The sequence below is a fragment of the Platichthys flesus genome, chromosome 3, assembly GCF_949316205.1.
Source record: "Platichthys flesus chromosome 3, fPlaFle2.1, whole genome shotgun sequence".
Classification (NCBI taxonomy): domain Eukaryota; kingdom Metazoa; phylum Chordata; class Actinopteri; order Pleuronectiformes; family Pleuronectidae; genus Platichthys; species Platichthys flesus.
The window spans coordinates 14,521,090-14,540,100 of NC_084947.1; the positions used below are offsets into that span (position 1 = coordinate 14,521,090).

The 19,011-nt window shown below is 41.7% G+C and overlaps 1 protein-coding gene across 2 annotated transcripts in view; it reads right to left on the reverse strand.

Annotated features, from left to right (window-relative positions):
• The window catches only part of LOC133950801 (EGF-like repeat and discoidin I-like domain-containing protein 3), a 108,132-nt gene that overhangs the window by 59,916 nt on the left and 29,205 nt on the right, over window positions 1–19,011 (reverse strand). For both annotated transcript variants that reach the window (XM_062384933.1, XM_062384931.1), the window contains exon 3: window positions 10,366–10,494. In XM_062384933.1, the coding sequence (XP_062240917.1) occupies window positions 10,366–10,494 (129 nt within the window). The remainder of the gene's footprint in view (window positions 1–10,365; window positions 10,495–19,011) is intronic.

The window sequence follows — 19,011 nt, forward strand, 5'->3', positions numbered from 1 at the left end:
ACAAAGAAAAAGAAACAAACAAGATCTAGTCTACAAGAAATGTCGACATTAATGAAATGCACTTACTCTACAATTAGAACACAATTTGCAATAGAGTACACTGCAGAATAGCTGGGCCCTAAATCTATTGTTCAATAACTTCCTCTGAGTTGGTTTTATTCTCAAGTAAACAAGACAACTCCTTGAAGCAGATTCAGTCCATTAAACACTGAAAATACCCTAAACTACCCTTGCTTCTTTTAAGACATTAAAGACATAAATAGAAAAGGGACAATAACTCCAACTTGGACATAACATACACATTTGGACATGTTTCTTTACACCTCATAAGTAGGATCATCATCAAATTTGGCATGCTCCAAATGGAAAGGGGATTTCTCTACAGCATACGATGACGTCAACCATTTTTTCCAAAATCGACAGTTTATTCTCTATATGTATGAAGTTTATATGAGACATACTACAACAAGACATAAAGAGTGTTGCCCTTCAACCGTTTCCATATGTTCCAATGCATTTAGTTCAAGACACTCATAATAAAATAACAAATCATTCATTATTAATAATCACATCACTTTTCAGACCGTCCTGTTCCACGACAGTCCCCAAGAAACCAGCAGGTGATTTTGTGTTGAAAAAGGCAAAGACCGACTCTTTCAGACACAAATGGCTCTCGGACCCTGCCGTGTATTGCATGTGAGGGAAAACACTGCCATGTACAAGTGCTGCCACATCAAGCTGATTCTCCAGATGCTCCCACAACCCTTTGGCAGCTTTGCAAGATGCTAAGAATGAAATAAGTGTTGAGGCTGCACAAGCCAACCCATCGGACGCAGCTAAGTGGAAAAGGTGGTCACCACTCATCTGAGACGACTGATTTACTGAGCCCATCTGGCGAGTCATTACGGATACTGTATCTACTGGTGGAAACTGTAGCTACAGCAACACAATAGAAATGAGGTGTTAATGTGGCTGGGCCAGATGAAATGGCAGTGATGGATATGAGAAATAAACTGGCACCAGGCCACAATGTCTGTGATACCACTTTGCCATGGATAGAATAAAGGGAACAAACCATGCAGTAAGATCCATCCACCCATATTGCTTATCCTTTGAAGATCGTGAGGGGAGCTGGATAACATTGAAAAGTCTAAATGAAGGGCTCTTACCATGATGTACCTGTGAATGCAGGATGTCCAGTCAATATGCCAGACACACCTTTACAAGTCACCAGCCATAAAAGGAACTCTTAAGTGTCAATAGTACACAGCAGTCAGCGTGGGCAGGAGCTTCCCCTACCTTGGATTCGACTAAGGCCTCCACACATGCAGATTCTAAAACCCCTTTGTCAGAGTAATACGCCAGGTACGCCTTGACTAGTCCAACAATGAAGATACTTATGCATCTGTCAAGTAACCAAATGCCTGCGACATTCTGTAAACAGCAGACATCTGCTTCCACTACACCGTTGTTCACGGAAATCCCAAGAGCAGCCAACTCACAAAATGCCAATCAGCCACCCTGGGAAACAGCTGCAGCACTCAGTGAGTCTGGGAGGGAGCTACAGACGTCTGCCGGCTCACGAGTACAAGCTCACATCCAATCCATGGAAACCTGCTCTTCTTTAAAGGCGACATATCACAAAAATTCCTATTTTGAGGTGCTTCTAACCGTTAATTTGGGTATCTGGCATGACTACCGACCCAAAAACTCTGGAAAAAAACAACTCCCGCGATTTGTTGTGGTTCCTCTATGTCAGAAACGTCATGCTTGAGTGACTGCGAATGAGCTTCCGTATGCTTCTCTCTTCACAAGCAAAGTGGGAGTCTCTCTTACATTGCCTTGGCCCGCCCCCCCATCTCTTCCCCCCGCCCCCCCAACACTAATTATAGATACGATATTTGCCAAAGCGCTTCACTTCATTTTTGCAAACCTCGGATACAGCTGGCATAGCTAGCTAGCAGCATGAAGCAAATTTAGCAGTCAAGATGCGCTGTGGTCCTTTTGCGCAGATCCAAACAGATCTTTATAGCTTTACAGCCAACAAAGTGCAGTAGGGTGAAGCTCAGGGACTGAGCATTTAGAGTTGTCCCGGGGGTCTCCACCTCGGCGATCGGCATGTTTATGCGGCCACAGATGTCTGAAGGGTAGCAGCAGCGAGCTAATGCTAGCTTGCAGCAACTTAGATCAACATCTACGTGAGGGCAGCTCACTGGGAGCATTGGAGACTTCCCTGCGGTATGGCCGGCTCAAGGTAATCGGCGAGTTAACACACGGCAAAAGCGACGGGGGAAGCGGCGGAGACACGGTCAATCCGAGGAGGGCTGTTTTAGACAGGGTAAAAAGATGCTGTTTTAATGAATCCTTGTGGTATTTTGATTAAAATATGTTACAGACATTTCATTAAGACCCCAAGGAACCCTATCAACTTGTGGTAAAATGGGCATAATATGTCCCCTTTAAATGATCATAAAGGGATACGTTTATGTAAACAGCCACCTCGCATACGGTTTGTCTTAAAGGGTCTTTAACGTTCAACTCCAACTAACTTCATCTTAAGACAACCACATCTTGCCACTGCTAGCTGTTCATAGGCTATACACAAACTAACATCAATTGATCTACAGCCATTGGTACACTTTCCCTTGTTTCTTACTGGTTAGAGTAATATATGATTATTATGATATGAGAATAAATGCAAGAATACACTTTAATTCCAATGTGTAGAAGAACATCGACGACCTACACCTGCTTATGATATCAAGATATCAAACCTGTGCTTATACATACAAATGTAGCCCTGCCCACACACAAAGTAAAAGGTTAATAACTAAAATATATATGGTGACCAGGACATTCAAAAAAACAGCAAAAAAATGAATCATCTTTAAACTTCACATAAAAGTTAAGTTTATCTTTTCCTGAACACAACAGTTGATTTGTGGCTGTGTTGTAATACAATGACTAGCAGACATATAGCATGCAGAAGTGCAATGATTGTGAAAATGTAGAACCAAAGGAAAAGTCAATTTGAAGACACGATAAAGCAGTGGAAACATTCAGATTGTATAAAACACAAACAGAGAATCAGTTTTTTTTTTTTTTTAAGAATGCTCTTGCCTGCTCCTCGAAACTGGGAGGGCTCCAAAGAAAATATACTGCAGGTGATAAACTGACTAAGTACTTCAACCCCACTTCAAATAATCTAAACTACACCTTAAAGGTGATTATCACAAGTCACACTTCTGCTGCTTGAGCATCCTCCCAGCCTTTAAGTGTTTGAATGAGCCAACTTGTTATACCAATGGGAAATGTTTGACGATAAAACTAATGAAATAACCCAATTTGATTTAAAAGAAGAAGTTCTTTGGGCGGGATGCTTTAGCTGAAACAGTATCACCACAAGTATGAGGTGGAACAATTCATCTACAACACTGACAAAGATAACATTCCTCCCTCGACGCGATCTTTTTAATGTACATATTAATGTTTATCACTCTGTGGTGTCTCAAAGCTTTTTAACAAGCTGATCTCCATTTCTGCCCATAGATCTTACAAAGCAAACACGTAATTCATCTCGAGACTGGACTGGCTGAGCAGATGTGAACTACCACATAAAGAGGAGCTCCGCTGTTTCCAGTGACAGGAATGCGCTGTGCTTTGAAGGAGGAAACACCAAATGTGCAGTGAGCTAAAACAACGTGACTGCTGGCCCACAGGCTTATCCATCTTTCCATTTTGATCTGCACAGACTCCTGCGAGACAGAAAGAGGGAGCACAGACACACTCAGTGTCTCTCTCCTCAGGTTGTTGATCATCGGCGTCTGTCGGTTTGGCTGTGTGATTGTGGTGGCTTCCTTGGATGTTGGATGGACTATGGACCTTTCCCGCAGGACTCCCCACACTCATCCATTCCTGTAAATGCAGCCACAGACTTTGAGCAGCGGGTGAGCTGTGGGATCATGAATGTAATGTTGGGAGGGTGGCTGGAAATGGCCTCGGCACAGCTCGGGATCACAGTAACGGTGCAGTGGAGAGAGCTCCAAGACTGCCAAATAAATACATTCACAAAATATAGTACCGCACTGTCAAATACATCGGAGGCTCTTGTGTGAACAAACCAAATCAGAACTTTGAAATATGGGTGTGTTGACTTACTCCTGCTACAGACTGAAATAATGCAACACTATGAGCATGGGCTGTATCACTGTAGGTTCCAGTATTCTGAGAAAACAAACCAGTCATGCATATAAACATAAAATTGGAGAGCAGATTATCATAAATTCAGAAAAACTTCCCAACACTTGTGTCCCAGAGGTTGTTGACACGAGACAGATTTATACCTACAAGAGCAGACCCCAGGCTCTATGACTAAACCGATGCCTCTTGTTTATCTTAAAAATAGCTTGACTTTCTGTGGACCAAATATTCCTTCTGCCTGTTTATCACAGAGAAGTTTTTTATTTTCTTAAGCAAACTTTTTCACTAACTTTTAGCTGCGCTTCAATCTATCCTAATCCATTTTACTAATCCTGCCCCCGAAACGTAATTTCTTTTAAAACCCCAAGTGAAAATCTGCCCTGAAACAAAATCAAGCTTTACTGCATATATGATCTAAGACAGTTAGAGTATTTCTGTATATGAACGACTTTCCCCCGCAGCTACAAACAAAATAGCAAGAGCACTTTTTGGAGCGTCAGCGCAGAGATGAATAGGAAGCTAATTTTGTGGACGCAGTGGCAATGTGCAAAAGCCATTTGCTGTAAATACGCATCCATTCTCTGGCACTGCTATGATTCTATAAAATTAGGTTTACTGTGAACAGAAGGAGCAAACAAACACTTGTTTACTCCATATGTTCCTCATTCTGTTTACTGTCAGAGGAGCAGCTTCAGAAGTATAGTGCTTACACTGCTAATACTGTTTGATGAGATGTAAACTTCTCAGCAATTATATAGTGTCAAACACACACTCCCACACATATACATAATGTGTGTGTGTCTGTGTGTGTACATATCTTAACATATATAAACTCTATCCATGGGAGGAGGGGAGTGTATGCTGGCTAACAAGTGCACCCTGCCCCCCCTCCCCTCCCTCTAACATTGTAAAATCCTGAAGATCTGCCGAAGCAAAGTCACCTCGGTGATACAGTGGCTGGTTTGTGAAGGACGAGTCATTTTCCGCTTGAAGAGGTGCAGGTAACTGTTGAGAGGTGCGCCGGCGGAGCGGGTTTTCATGAGGGCGGAACGGGCGAGGGGAGAAACTGACGGACCTCTGCCTCTGCCTTGTGTGTGACTAATAGAGTCTATTGGTGTGCGTTTGATACTCGCTCATGCTGTATTTGACTGTAGTGCTATTATCCTGCTCTTGAGCAGTAAATTGGGCACAACAGACAGATGAGGATGGGAAATAAGTCAGATTTCAATTTCCTTTTGCTCAAGTGCCACAGCAATCAATGAGAAAGCGTGGAGTCAGAGAAAGGTGAAACATTTGGGAGGACTGAAAAAAATAGCTAGAAAAAGCGAACGTAAGCTCCACTGAATGCCTCCTTAGCAAAAGTAGAATACATTAAACAGGTCACTAATTTGGGCCTCCCTCTTCCTCTGGTGCTGATGAAAGCCAGTCCCTGATCTGCCCCAGGAGTATTGACTAGCAGTAATGGCTCCTTGTGGCTTTACATCAGGCCACAGCCATAAACACAGGCTGATTATTCTGTGGCAGGAATCTGCGGAGGCAGCAGGGCTAACACGGCATGACAGCGCCTATCAATACACGATCAAACAAAGGAGGCGTTCTTTGAAAAGGAAATAAATCGCGCTTCCGAGATTTAGCCTCAGTCAGTCTCTTCCTGCTTGTGTGTTTCAGAAAGAAAAGCAAAGACATCTATTGATCAAGGAGCAAGGTAGAATCTAGATTAGTCGGGTGGTGGAAAGAGACGAGTTAGAAAATGAACAACAGCCATTTAAGAGACAATTTAGCCAAATGGCCTTGTTAATTTAAAAATATATATTTTTTTATAGAGCTGGCATATGTTTCTGCACAAACAAACATGCGCCTTGCTTCATATTACCTGGAAAAGTTTCTCCATTAGATTTAATTAGCTCTTTGATTTGCAGTGAGCTCCACATACAGCACTGTGTGAATGTGCAAACAGCATTGTTGAATATTGAACTTCCTACTTTTAAGAACCGACCAAATTACATCATTCTACTAAGTACCAATTAACATTAATCAATTATTGCCTGAAAGCAAATCTTGGTGAGATAAAGAGAGAGGGTTCTACATTTTAGGTTATTCCTGGTGGGGGTCATGCACGCAGACAATCGATAACTTAAATAGACCAACACAGTGAGTTGGAGCAATGCTGAGCTGAGAGCAGTTGCAAGCGCGGTTACACTTTTCAAAAGTCAATAAAAACCACACACACTCCCATATTAATGCAAATCTGGACAACTGGCCTAACATGTCTACAGACACAGACTTACATTAGAACAGAGTTTAACCCTCAATGAACAACGAAGCATTTAGTGAAGCTTTGGAAACTTTTACATTACATTACATTTCATTTAGCTGACGCTTTTATCCAAAGCGACTTACAATAAGCGCATTCAAACCCGAGGGTACATACCAAGGACGACAAGAATCAAGAAAATACAATTTCTTCAAATAAAGCAAAACTACAAAGTGCTATAAGTAAGTGCCATTTAAGTGCTAATAAAGTGTTAGTTTCAAAAAGTTGTTAGTTTTTTTTAGTTTTTTTTTTTTATTCAAGGTAAAGTCGGAAGAGGTATGTTTTTAAACTTCATCAAAATCTTCAGAAAATGTATTAACTTCTCACATTAAGTTGCTGTAGGAGACATAGAAGCCAACACTTAGCTTCTGGCTGCATTCAAAATTCCACATGAGGATTATTAGTGGCCTAAAACTCCATCTGAGAATTGTTAATGTGAATTGCTTATTATTTATGAGGTGAATATGTATGCGATATGCACGCACTATGCAAGCACTGCAAAATAACTCAAGTGATGTAGCACCAGGGAGAGTATGGTAATGATGGGTACTGATACCAGCACAGTAATGGTTCACATGTGAATGGTGTCCAACCCTTGTGAAGAGGTTATTAAGAAGTGCTACAGAGAATTCTCATTAAGCTCCACTATGCAAAGAGAAAATGTAACTTCACCTGATCTGTTGATAGACTTTTTTTTTGGATTTAATGACAGCATGAGTTTTGCCCTTTACATTACATTACAGTAAAATTCTGTGCAGACAAAACCAAACCCTTTTCCAGTGAACATCCCTGTAGTTTATACTTCATTAGTCCTTGATTGACAAAGGAGCTGTGCCCTGAAAAAAAAATGACGACTGAGGCAATCAGTCCCTATCCTCACACTGTGACAGTTCATTACAATATCTGGCTACTTGCAGAGTAACGTGCCACTTGTTCTCTTATCAACGAAGGGACGTGACGCCACACTATTCAGAAGCTGAATGACTTTCTGATAATGAGACCTCTTATAATAAAGGTGACAGTTAAAACAAGTGTAAAACTCAAGCTAAGGGATAATATACAAAACATTTTTTATGCAAAGGGAAAAATAAAGCCTTAGATAATATACTACGAGATGTAATTGAATATAATATAAAGTTGTCTATTAAATCTCATCCCCTACAGCTTGATTGTCTGACGTCTGACCTGCAGGTGGAAACATCAACACCTCAAGTTGAAGTCATTGACAGCTCTGTTCTAACACAAGAGAAGAAGAAATTCATCGGAAGCACGGCCTGAAACATGAAGTACTAAAAATAGCTTGTACTTATCATCGCCGTCCATGTGCGACATTATTTCTGGGTGCGCCACATAAAACCGGTCTTAGAGGCGGGATATATAGTGCCTGTATTTAGGATAACGTTCAACGGTGTGAAATTAGATTCAGCTCTGACGGAGCAGGGAGATAGTGAGAGGAAGAGGAAGAAGCCAGGAATGGTCAACACGTATTTGATACGACACACCATAGGAGGCTTAACCACTTAACCTCCAATCCACCTGGGACTATACTGATGCTGAAGGTTAATCCCATGATACGATAACTTCCTTAAATGCAGCATCTTGAATTCTCCTATTTGTAGTTTACAGCGCAGGGCTCGTTATTCTTAAAATGTTTGGCTTCATAATTTACGTTGAATGGTAATAAACTAAGCAGCAGCCTTTCATTCTGCTGAAGCAGCTGTGAACTTTTTAAAACAAAGGCTAATTAATGCATTCATAAATTTGTAGTATCGACAGATGAAGTATTTAAAAGTTATGTACTAGCACTTGCCGTCATTAGCAATGAGAAGGCTTACATCATTATCCGCCCATAAAATTGGGTGATATTCATTAAAAAATGACACGCAGATTATGAGACAGATTGTTCATGAGGTCGGCCTTGTTTTCGTACAGTGATTCTTGTACTCGACAGAATTCTCAGGCAATATTTTCTGTCTCACTTTTATCCTGTTCATTAAGCTATCAATTAAACGCCAGCATCATATTATAACAAAGCCACCTAAGCTGTCATTCTAACAGAACTATTATTTATGTGCCTTTATTATTTAATTGAGGGAATTATCCAGACGCTAGATTTGATTATTGTCTTCAGGTACAGAAATCTCCCCCTCTCTCTCCCTCCCCCTCTCTGTCTCTCTTCCATTCAGCTGTAATGGTCGTGAGGGAAATTGGCAGACATTAATGTGCATTCAAACCATATCGAATTAGTTTCTCAGCCCCCTAAGGGCTTAATAGGAAACAATAACTGAATTGTGACTTGAATGCTATAGCCATTTGACTTACAATTCTGGCTGAAGACACAATGACACACTGTTGATAGAGTGATTTGCTCCATTTCCATTTGATGGTTTCAGCTTTTTATTAATATAGGGAGAAAGAAACAAAGATTTGGAAACTGTCCTAAAATAAAAACATATTTCTTATAGTCTGTTGTTGTTTAACCTTGGTGTGACTGTGTGTTTGTTTTAAAAAAAACAAATACAGATGGTCTGTTCTCAGTGTCAGTTAACATCTCACCCTCTGTCTATCCCTCCATTTCTTTCAAACCTCTGAGGATCCATCTCAGCACGGTGTGCACCATGATACACTAAATCCATTACTTGCAAGCACACCTGTGATGAAGGACAAGTGTGTTGTGCGGGCTAATGCAATGCTCAGCCAAGCACACGTTCACACAGGGCAGCCACAGGCCTTGGCCTATATATCATACCGTGGGATTGGCAAGATTTAACACTTGACTACAAAGCTACATGGCATTTCCAAATCCTGGGATCTATCCAAAATGCAGGGCATGAATGTGTCCTGCATTTTACTGCTCTACTCGTGCCGTTGTTTTCTACTGCTGGCTAGTTAATCTGATTTCTTATTTTTCTTTTCAAAACAACTTGCTATCAATGTGTCACCCACTGACAGTAAATGCAGGACCTTTCAGTTCACACTCCAAGGAATATCGACACCACCGAGCCTAGAAAGCATCCTGTATTTGCAGTTAAATTAAAAATTGCTGGGAACAGTCAACACTGCAGCTCTATTTAAAAGTGAAACAACTGGCTACAGGAAGAACAAATAAAGAGGAGAATAAGTCGACCTTTTGAAACATCAAAACCCCCGCCTCCGGCTGCTTCTTGTTGTTGCCGTGGACAGTTATCAAAATCAAACAGCTCAGTTGTTGTGGAATTTCAGGAGAAAGGAGAGAGAAATCAACACAAGTTTTTGTTGTTTTAGGAAAGGGAAGGTTCTCAGTACATTGGTTTCTTTCACTGTTTTCATTATTGTCAATAACATCAAAATACAGAGGTCAGACCTCTAATTGAATCTTGGTGACACACAGTTTTAGGCCATGTGTCCAGTTTCAGGCCGTTAGTGGCTACGGAGTTCCCAGTGTCAGTTTTACGAGTGAGCATAAATTGTAGTGTGGTTGAGAACAATGCTCCTGGACTAACGTAAGTATTATCTCAGAGGCAGCAAAAACCTTTTGACACTAACCTTTATTAAGAGCATGCTCAACAAAAGAAAGCAACTTCAGCACTTCTTTTCTCCACCAAACCCACTACCATTCTGCTGAGCTCGCCCTTTAAGCAGCAATTTACTTCCTGTCGCATGTTCGACTTTCATTCACGGCTCAAGGTCATTTTCTTGTCCTGGGAATCTTTCAGATCGGACAGAAAAAACCCACTTCGTGGAAATATGTAAAAAGGGGCAAAAAGATTTTTTCTGCTACCTTAACTCACTGTCTGATAATTAATTTTGCGAGGAATAAAGCATTTCCAAGGTTCTTTGGAGAAAGAAAGAAATAGAAAGAGGTAGCTTACTGTGTTGGCAGTGAACTCCACTGAACCCTGGTGGACACTTGCAGACGTATCCTATGAAGGTGTCGCCCCTGTAGGTCTCACTGATCTCACATGCTCCTCTGTTGTGGCAAGGGTTGGGATGGCAAGGGCCTGTGTGGGAAAAGGAGGACAAAAGTTTAATTGTGTTACACAGTGTGTTAAGACTCTGAGACCGATTATTGGCAGCATCTCTTTATCTTTTTAATTTACTGTGTGTACAAACATCTCTTTAACTTTTTAATTTACTGTGTAAACAAGCACACAGCGCTCTAGGTAATAGATTCAGCCTTGTGTAGCACACTGATTTCCAATGTGTGCATGATTCAAATGAACATCACCATGCCAACAGTGACAAACACATTCTGACAAAACCTTAACAGGCCTGTGAATGTAAACAAATAAGATGCATGCATCTGATGTGCAGTTGAACACATTAACAGTGAAAAAGTTTTGAACAAATTAATCACATTATGTTTGATCACGTGAGACATTGAATAAATAAAACAGGTTTCACAGGAAGAACTGAGGATGACAGGAGAGCGGGGGAGAGGCTAGTTGGCTGGTCTCTGGTCGGGAGGGCAGCCCAAGGCACTGTCTGAAAATCACTGAATATGTCCCCTCCAGGAAGGCAACATTTCATACTCGCATTGCAAAGTGGAGCGCACAGACTAGCTCCAAGGTAAAGCACTATCACCTATCTGCGCTGAAATGAATTCATGCCATCTTGTGTGCACAAAACTGAGAGTGCAGGGGGGAAAAGTTGACGGCAGAATATTAAGTGGAATGGATCCACAACGGGGAAAGATATGCAATGTTAGAGCAGAAAAAGAGCATCAGTAGGTAATCAAAAATAAACACACAATTCTTATAATTGTAGGGAAATGTAAAAAATATATAACAATGGAATAAAGATGACTATCTTCTGTGTAAAATCAGAATACATACTGTGCAAGAATATGTACAGTGGACTGGAATGACAAAAGCCATTGAATTCCACAGACAGAATGAATATTGCACAGTTTGAGTGCAGTCCGTAATGGTTGCATGTATTTCTACTGGGAGTAGAGCTGGTTGTACAGTCCTACTGCTGCAGGAAGGAAGGACCTGCGATACTTCTCCTTCAGACAGGGGTGAATAAGTAGGGTGAATAAGTCTGTTGCTTAAGGAGCTGCCCAGTCCTGGGATGGTGTCCTGCAGGGGTTGGGACTGGTTGTCCATCAGATATGACAGCCATCATCCTCTTCTGTGTCACCACCCCCACTGAGACGTGTGTATCCCAGGACCGAGCTGACCCTCCTAATCAGTCTATCCAGTCTCTTCCTGTCAGCCTTTGAAATGCTGCTGCTCCAGCAAACGACTCCAAAGACGATGACTGATGCCACCGCAGAGACATCGTCAGGGGGAAGATCACAGGGGACGTCATGCTACTCACTGAAGTCTTGTAATGACCAACTAGCATGAGTGTTAAAACACATCTCCAACCTTTCCCTACAGCAGCCTGTAGCCCCCAAAAAGGCAGCAGTTAAAAGCTCAACGACTCGACCCCTTTTCCCCAACATCAGTTGTTATGAAGTCCAGTTTAACCATAGAGGAAACTGTGCAGGATACAGTCAAAATCACAACTTATATAGCCCTTTACCTTCTGCAAGAACCAAACACATGTCAGGGTACTATTTGTTTAGTTTAGCTTCGTCCCATAATCCCCCTTAAAACGCTAGAGATAATCCAAATCCTGGGTTTAACCATTTCTCTCTCTTTACTGATTATGGACCTCCTAACAACTGCATGTGAGAATGCAGAATCACAAATTATCTACCTTCATCCTGAACGGAGATACATTGCAGGGCTGTGTGCATAGCTCTGTCCTCTTCAGCCATGACTGCACCCTCACCAACACTTCATTGAGTTTCCCTGATGACACCAGTACTGCTCAACACTGTGTCTGACACATAAGCATCATGACACTCGCCTTCTTCCCCATCACGACAGGTTAAACGGGTGTTAGAGGTGCTGAAGAAATCACAGGACATAATTTGGGCCACACCACTTGGCTTGTAAAGGTGGGTTATTGCTTGGTTGAGTGGCTATCATGGCATGATTAAACTTGGCATGTCAACTGGAGGGAGTCAAACGAAGGCTAAACGAATGGTTAAAGGATCAATACCAGGACCAGTCTTTAAAGAGGCAGAATCTCCTTAGCCCCCACTTTACCTGGTTAGCTGATCTGATCAGTGAGTTTCAGGTATCCTTGTTGCTGGTTGGGTAACTGTGAGGCTGCATGACAAAACTCTTGTCTATGGTCTGACTGCCTGTAACCACTGCATGTCATTATTATACCTCTGGACCACTCTCTTTTTGCAGCTTCCTCTTCTTATGCAACCTCCCATAGGGCTCCTTCTTTCCTGTGATATTCAATACCAGCTGTTTCTAGACCCTCCCTGCTGTTTTCCTGTGTCCTGACCTAAATGCCCATTTCTTCCTGTTCAGGAGTGGTTTGATGCCCTTGGTAGCCCAGGGCTTGTTTTGGGAAAAACAGTGGGGAGCTTTAGTTTATTTGGTCAAACAGTTTGTAAGTCCATATCTAACCATTTTGCATGTAAAAACCATCCAAGTGCATTGAAAGCTGTCTTGCAGTGTCGCGTATACGTCTCTTTAGAAAACAGGAATGCTAACCGGGCATTTTAAGGAGCAGTGTTTCCTATGACAGAAGAGGACTCAGTTTTCTGCTGACTTGCCTTTACTTCAGCAAAAGTGACACTCCCAAAAAAGCACGACATGGGTACTGAAACACTGGCACAGAGCAGCTCCGTGGTCCTGTCTCCTCCAGTAGCACAGTCCACAGTGGAAGTGGGAAGATTCCGTCTCATGTGATTGAGCTATTCTTTGAAGCAAGAGGTTGGAGTATATGTGGTGGCCAGAGTTGCTAACAGTCCTTTGCTATCACACAATATTGAATCTTGTTTTCTCATTCAGTTTACCATCGTGCTGAACAAATTAGAAAAACAATGTTTAATTTAATGGAAACCAAAGTAATAGCATGAATATATACCGGCAGAATGACATTTTGAGTTTATTAGTGTTTATGTGTGGGTAACAATAACAAGTTAATGCAACTCCTTTCATTTTATATTATGTTTTTAAAGATGGCTCTCTGCTAATTCATTACATCTTTCAATTTAATGAGGAACTTCATAAAGTTCTCAATTATACAAAGTCTCAATAGTAAGTTTATTAAACAAACAGAGTTTACCTCTTAAAATATATGGACTGGAATGATTGCTTTCGATATGAATGCGTCACTTTTGCATAATTAGTATCAACTTATATTTTCTCACTAATGTTTTTGTTGCTCCCCAGGCTGTGGCACAGCTTTGGATATTCCACATGTTGGCATTACACACCACGCACATTATAACAGATCAGCATTCCTGCTGAAAATCAAAGGGCACTTATGCTGTACCTCTGTCCAAGGGTCAGTACAGAAGAGGCCCTTGTGTGCATAAAACTAATTTGCAAGGGAATAAATATTCATAGCCTCTAAGTACATGTGTTCTTGCTGTGTATGCAGATGCACATTCATCATTACCATCGTTTACTCTTCAATGTTGGCGTGCAGGAAACCCTGAGAGGCTTTGCGGCTGCTAATAAATGCCTGTTTTTTAAACACATGTATATGACTCAGCAGTTACTTCATTGGCAGTGCCCACCACATGGTGCCACAGTGCTGCCATCTCAAATCTTCCTCGCACCAACCTGCACCGTGGGGCTCAATAAATAACGAGGCTTTGGTCCATGGATATTGGTTTCATAACTCAAGTGCCTGCCAATAGCCATCTCATATTTTAAACATCAAGTTGTGCAACTGCAGCGAGGCTTTCCAAACTTTGTGGAGTGAGATTGGATGGACAAACTTTTACAGAACTTGGCTAAGGCTCAGCACGTGTCTAACTTTAAAAAGACCAGTGGGAAAATAAAGTGTTGTAGGTCATGTGACAACTCATGCTCAGTCCAAAGCTTGTTGAGGTCTGATGACTGAAGAGCCAAAAGAACGAAAACCCATTTGCTTGTACGAGCCTTTTTAAAGCTGCTGGACTCTTATTTCAATTTTTATTCAAGTATGTTACAGTCGTATTTCATCGCTGATGGGTAAACTCTGCTTTGACAGGTCTCTTATTTCATTTTAAGTGATAAGCAACGAGAAGAAGTCTCAAGGGTGAGAGTATCATGCCCTCTTAAGTCAATGTGACAAATGAACAGCCCTGAGCACAAAATTTGACAATATCAAGTAAACGGGCTCGGCCTTGGATTGTATACAGCCTAGAACCTGTACAGGCTAACAAGTAACTCACGGTGGGGGGGGGGGGGGGGGGGGGAATAGATAAATTAACCCCACAAGCAAGCCCATTATTGTTCTCTCATTGGAATTAATAGGCCTGTGGATATGAATTACAAACAAGGTAAAACCATTGAAGTGATGCCTTTTTTATAGCCCGGGACCTGTATCAGTAATAATGAGAGTTGTGGCTTCAGTTGACCAGAGGAACGTAAAATAGGTTTCACAGAGACCCTGTTCTCTGAGGGACAGGAGGGGGGCGGCCCCGACAGGCTTCTGGGCTGTTCTGACGTGGCGATCTATAGTCACACCGAAGCGTACTGACAGCCTCTCTAATGGAAAGTGGAAAAGAAGGGCAGTGAGAGAAGGAGGCCGAGTCAAAGAGAATGTGTGAGAGAGGTACAAAGAGAGTGAGCACTGTATAACATCTGCGTTCTAGTCAGATTTTTTTCTTGGATAAAAAAGCCTCCAAAGCATTACGAAGCACTATTTGAAAAAATAATTGATTTCACTGATATTGATTCAGTGATATTGTGATTCATGAGGCTGGATGACACTCCGGAAGCGAGCACTTGAAGGTGAGGGAAGCGCAGCGTACTTTGCCTACATGTTGGAAAAGTCAAAGCATGCAGCAGTGTTATGAGTCAGGATCAGACACTTCAGTCACATCAGACTGAATCAGACACATCTCAGACTGGGAGAGCGTGGCCTAGGGGGATAGAGCAGGTGCTCTGCAACAAGAAGGTTGCCGGTTCGAATCCCACTCTATCCCATCTGCATGCCTAAGTGTCCTTGGCAAGATACTGAACCCCTAGATGGCCCCTCATAAAATGATGAGTGTTCTAAAAATGTAAGTCGCTTTGGATAAAAGCGTCAGCTAAATGACATGTAATGTAATGTAACATCAGCACAGAGATCAAATATTTAACAGTCTGCATGTTGTATCAAAATCAAAACAGCGTAGACAGGATGAAAATTAGCTTTTGCAATAGGAATATTCTTCTGGATAAATCTACATCTTTCCTGGATTTCTACAGGTTTATAATTAAGATTCAATAAAACCATTATTAATTAAATTCAGGACCAATGCTAAGTACGACTGATGTCGAGGAAAATCAAGAGAACTGAAGATATTGTGAAGAAGCCTAATGTTAAGAAAAACCCTCAACATCACAAAAACGACGGGCAGAGACGGGAAGTATCAATTGACAAAAATTATATTTTTTGTTAAAAAATAAAAAAATAACTAATATATAAAATGGAGAATTGTTAAATGAATGTTGCCATATTTAGGACCTACCTAAATTTAGTACGGACATAGTTTTTAAGACCTATAATTACAATAACTGAATATAAGAATGTCAGAAATTTAAAGCAGTGTGGAGATTCTGTCTTTCTCATAACAGCACTACATTTTTTATTCATGTATGTCCATTAAGGGAAGTAAAGTGCTATTTTGTGCTTTAACAAAACTAATTAATGTGTTTGCGGGAACCACCTGACCAATTCAGTATAGCATGAGGCGATAGATGAATGATTGGAATGAGTGGAGCTGCAAGGTGGACTGGGCAGAACACAGCGATGAGAAACATTTCGAAAATAAAGCAAGGAAATGGACATAGTGTGTCGTCTGAGCAGATCTCAACAGGCTGTCGGTGGACGCTCACTTCACCCTGTGTGGAAGTTGTGTGATGCGTGTCTGGAGGAAACATTGGCAGCTTGTTTGTGTGAATGTCAACCGCTGCTCTGCTGTACAAGCAGACCTGTGATTGATGCGAGCCTGTGTTGTGTCCGGCACGAGCGCCTCTCTGGCAGCGAAGAGAGGCCAATAAATCAGTCGTGAAAACCCGACCATTGGTTAAACACAGAAAAGCATCCTTTGTTTCCTCGCAGTTCAATCAAAGAGAGGCCTGACGTTTTCAGGGTCAAGGCTCCACACAGTACGGGCTCTCTCATCTCAGCTGACGGGTGTCACCAGCGTCAACCCCATCGAAATGTACAACTAATACTTCATTCATTAAAGTAAGGAGGATATATCTGTATATCTGCTTATAAATTATACTATTTACAACAGAAAAATTGACTATCCGCCAGTGATGCTGAGAAGCTCGAGGTAATAAGTCTTACAAAGTCAAGACTTACTTGACTTTGTAAGAGGGTTATAATTAAATACTGTGCCTCTTGTTCTTCTCTGTGTTTTTCTATTACAGAGACCCAGGCAAAATGTTTCTCTAAAAGAAATGTGTGTGATGTTCTGCAGGTAACATTTGAGTGCTGGGAACAACAAAGACGTCTCACTGCCACTTCCCCCAGTGTTCACTTAATCTGAATGGTTCCTCATGATTGCTTGGGGTCACCAGGAGGTCAGACGAAGAATTATTGACGGTTCCATGATCGAGATTTCTACTGATTCCTCTGGCAAGTGGGTCATGTTGTGCGGCTGACCATTTACTGAAGAGCAGCAGCAGACATGGGTGCTTTTAATCTAGCAGCTGTTCAAACTACAAACACACATCTGCACACCAGTTTTGATTGGCTTCCGTTGACAACTGCACTGAGCAACAATCCCCGAGTTACAACCACTTCCTTTAACAAATGCTTTCAGGGATAGAAACCTGGACAACTGTCAATTAAAAAGCGGAGCTGGAAATGAAACCCTCAGCTCTGACTTTCAGCATAAGTTCTCCCAGTTACCAATGACAAGCAGGCGCTTCATCCACCTTGTTAACCTTCCCTCTAACTGGAAGCAGGGGAATCTGTCTGTATTTTGATTTTCTCAAAAACTGCTTGAAATATTGACTTCAAACCCAAGGATGAGCGGGGTCAAAGTCTTTTTGGTGAGTGAGTTTCGAGAAAATAAACAGAAAAAATGTCCTCCCTTTATTTAAAACTGTACTGTCTGCTACTATGGTAACCTTGTTATCTTTTTGATTGAGACATGACCTTTAGATGATGTGAAAGTTTGACAGGAACTCCCCTAGTGAGAGAAAATACATGTAAGGCTACCTGCGTCAATAATATGAGATTTACAAAATCCTCCGGCTCTGAAAGAGCACCCGGCCGCGTCCCACCGAAATCTTGCATGGCCTAATTGTGTCAAATCTATTTTAACCCACCCTTCTCCTATGATGGCTTCACTGGATCACGGACTCATGGTCACTGCACCCATCCTTTACCTCGACTGATGAGAGCTGGCACTGCACCACCAACATTACATCAGTGCTCTCAGCATGAGCCCGCATCCGTACATGCTTTCACGAGTCCTTGGTCCTCCTCTGCCATCTCGAGCCCCATCACCATTAGACAAAGTCAGACAAATGCATTTGGAGCAGAAAGTAGAACGAATCAGGCAGAAACAAAATGGTTCGGAATGTGTGAATTGTAGATCCAAAGGGAGGGGTCGCATTGAAGATCAGCATCATTCCAGAGGAACATCCAGAGAAAGGCAGAGATGGAGGTTGCCTTGTCAGTAAATGCCATGAAAATGTCAACGCAGTAACCGTGCCTCTCATAGGTCTTATCTAAAAAAAAAAAAAAAAAAGGTAGTTTCCTGATTCTAATGTTGAACAAGCCAAATTCAATGAAAGCAACTAGTTTTAATCTAATAAGACCGTAGATAATGAGCCAGGCTGTCTCTAACCTGTTCAATGGAGGAGTATTTTTCTCTGTTCTGCTTGGACACCGGGAGGGGTAGTTCACCCAAAAAGGAAAACTCACTTTTGGAGTTTCAGGGGTAAACAGCGTTTCAGTCAAATCCACTACAATTAAAGTAACTGGGGATCACTTCTTCAAAGGATTAAAAAAAACTCACAAAAGGCCTCCAAACTGCTCTTGTGGTGTCATCCAACTGTCCTAGTTACTGCTGCGAGAAGTTAGCTGCAGTCAGTGTAATAATAACTAGTAGGAAGATCACACTGGACTGTTAGGCTCTAAACATGCTGTAAATGATGCAGTTTCTAATTGAATTTGAATGTTGGGGCCATCGCTCACTTGGATGACACCCCGGGAGCAGCATAGAGGCTTTTACCTAAATTGTATTGGATTCTGCTGCAACGCTGTTTACCCCTGAGACTCTTAAGGTGTTTTGTGGACTCACACACTTCAGCCGCCCCTCCATTGGCATATTGGTGATTAGATAATGAGTGAACCATCCCTTTAAGGCTCAATTATACTTTCTGCCCTCTCATTGGCATCTGCTGTGTTTTAATGGTACCTTTGAGCTTCCACATTGAGAATACAGTGTTTGTTAAGGCACCTAGTTCAAATTCATGTCAGAGAGGGCCCATTTCCCAATT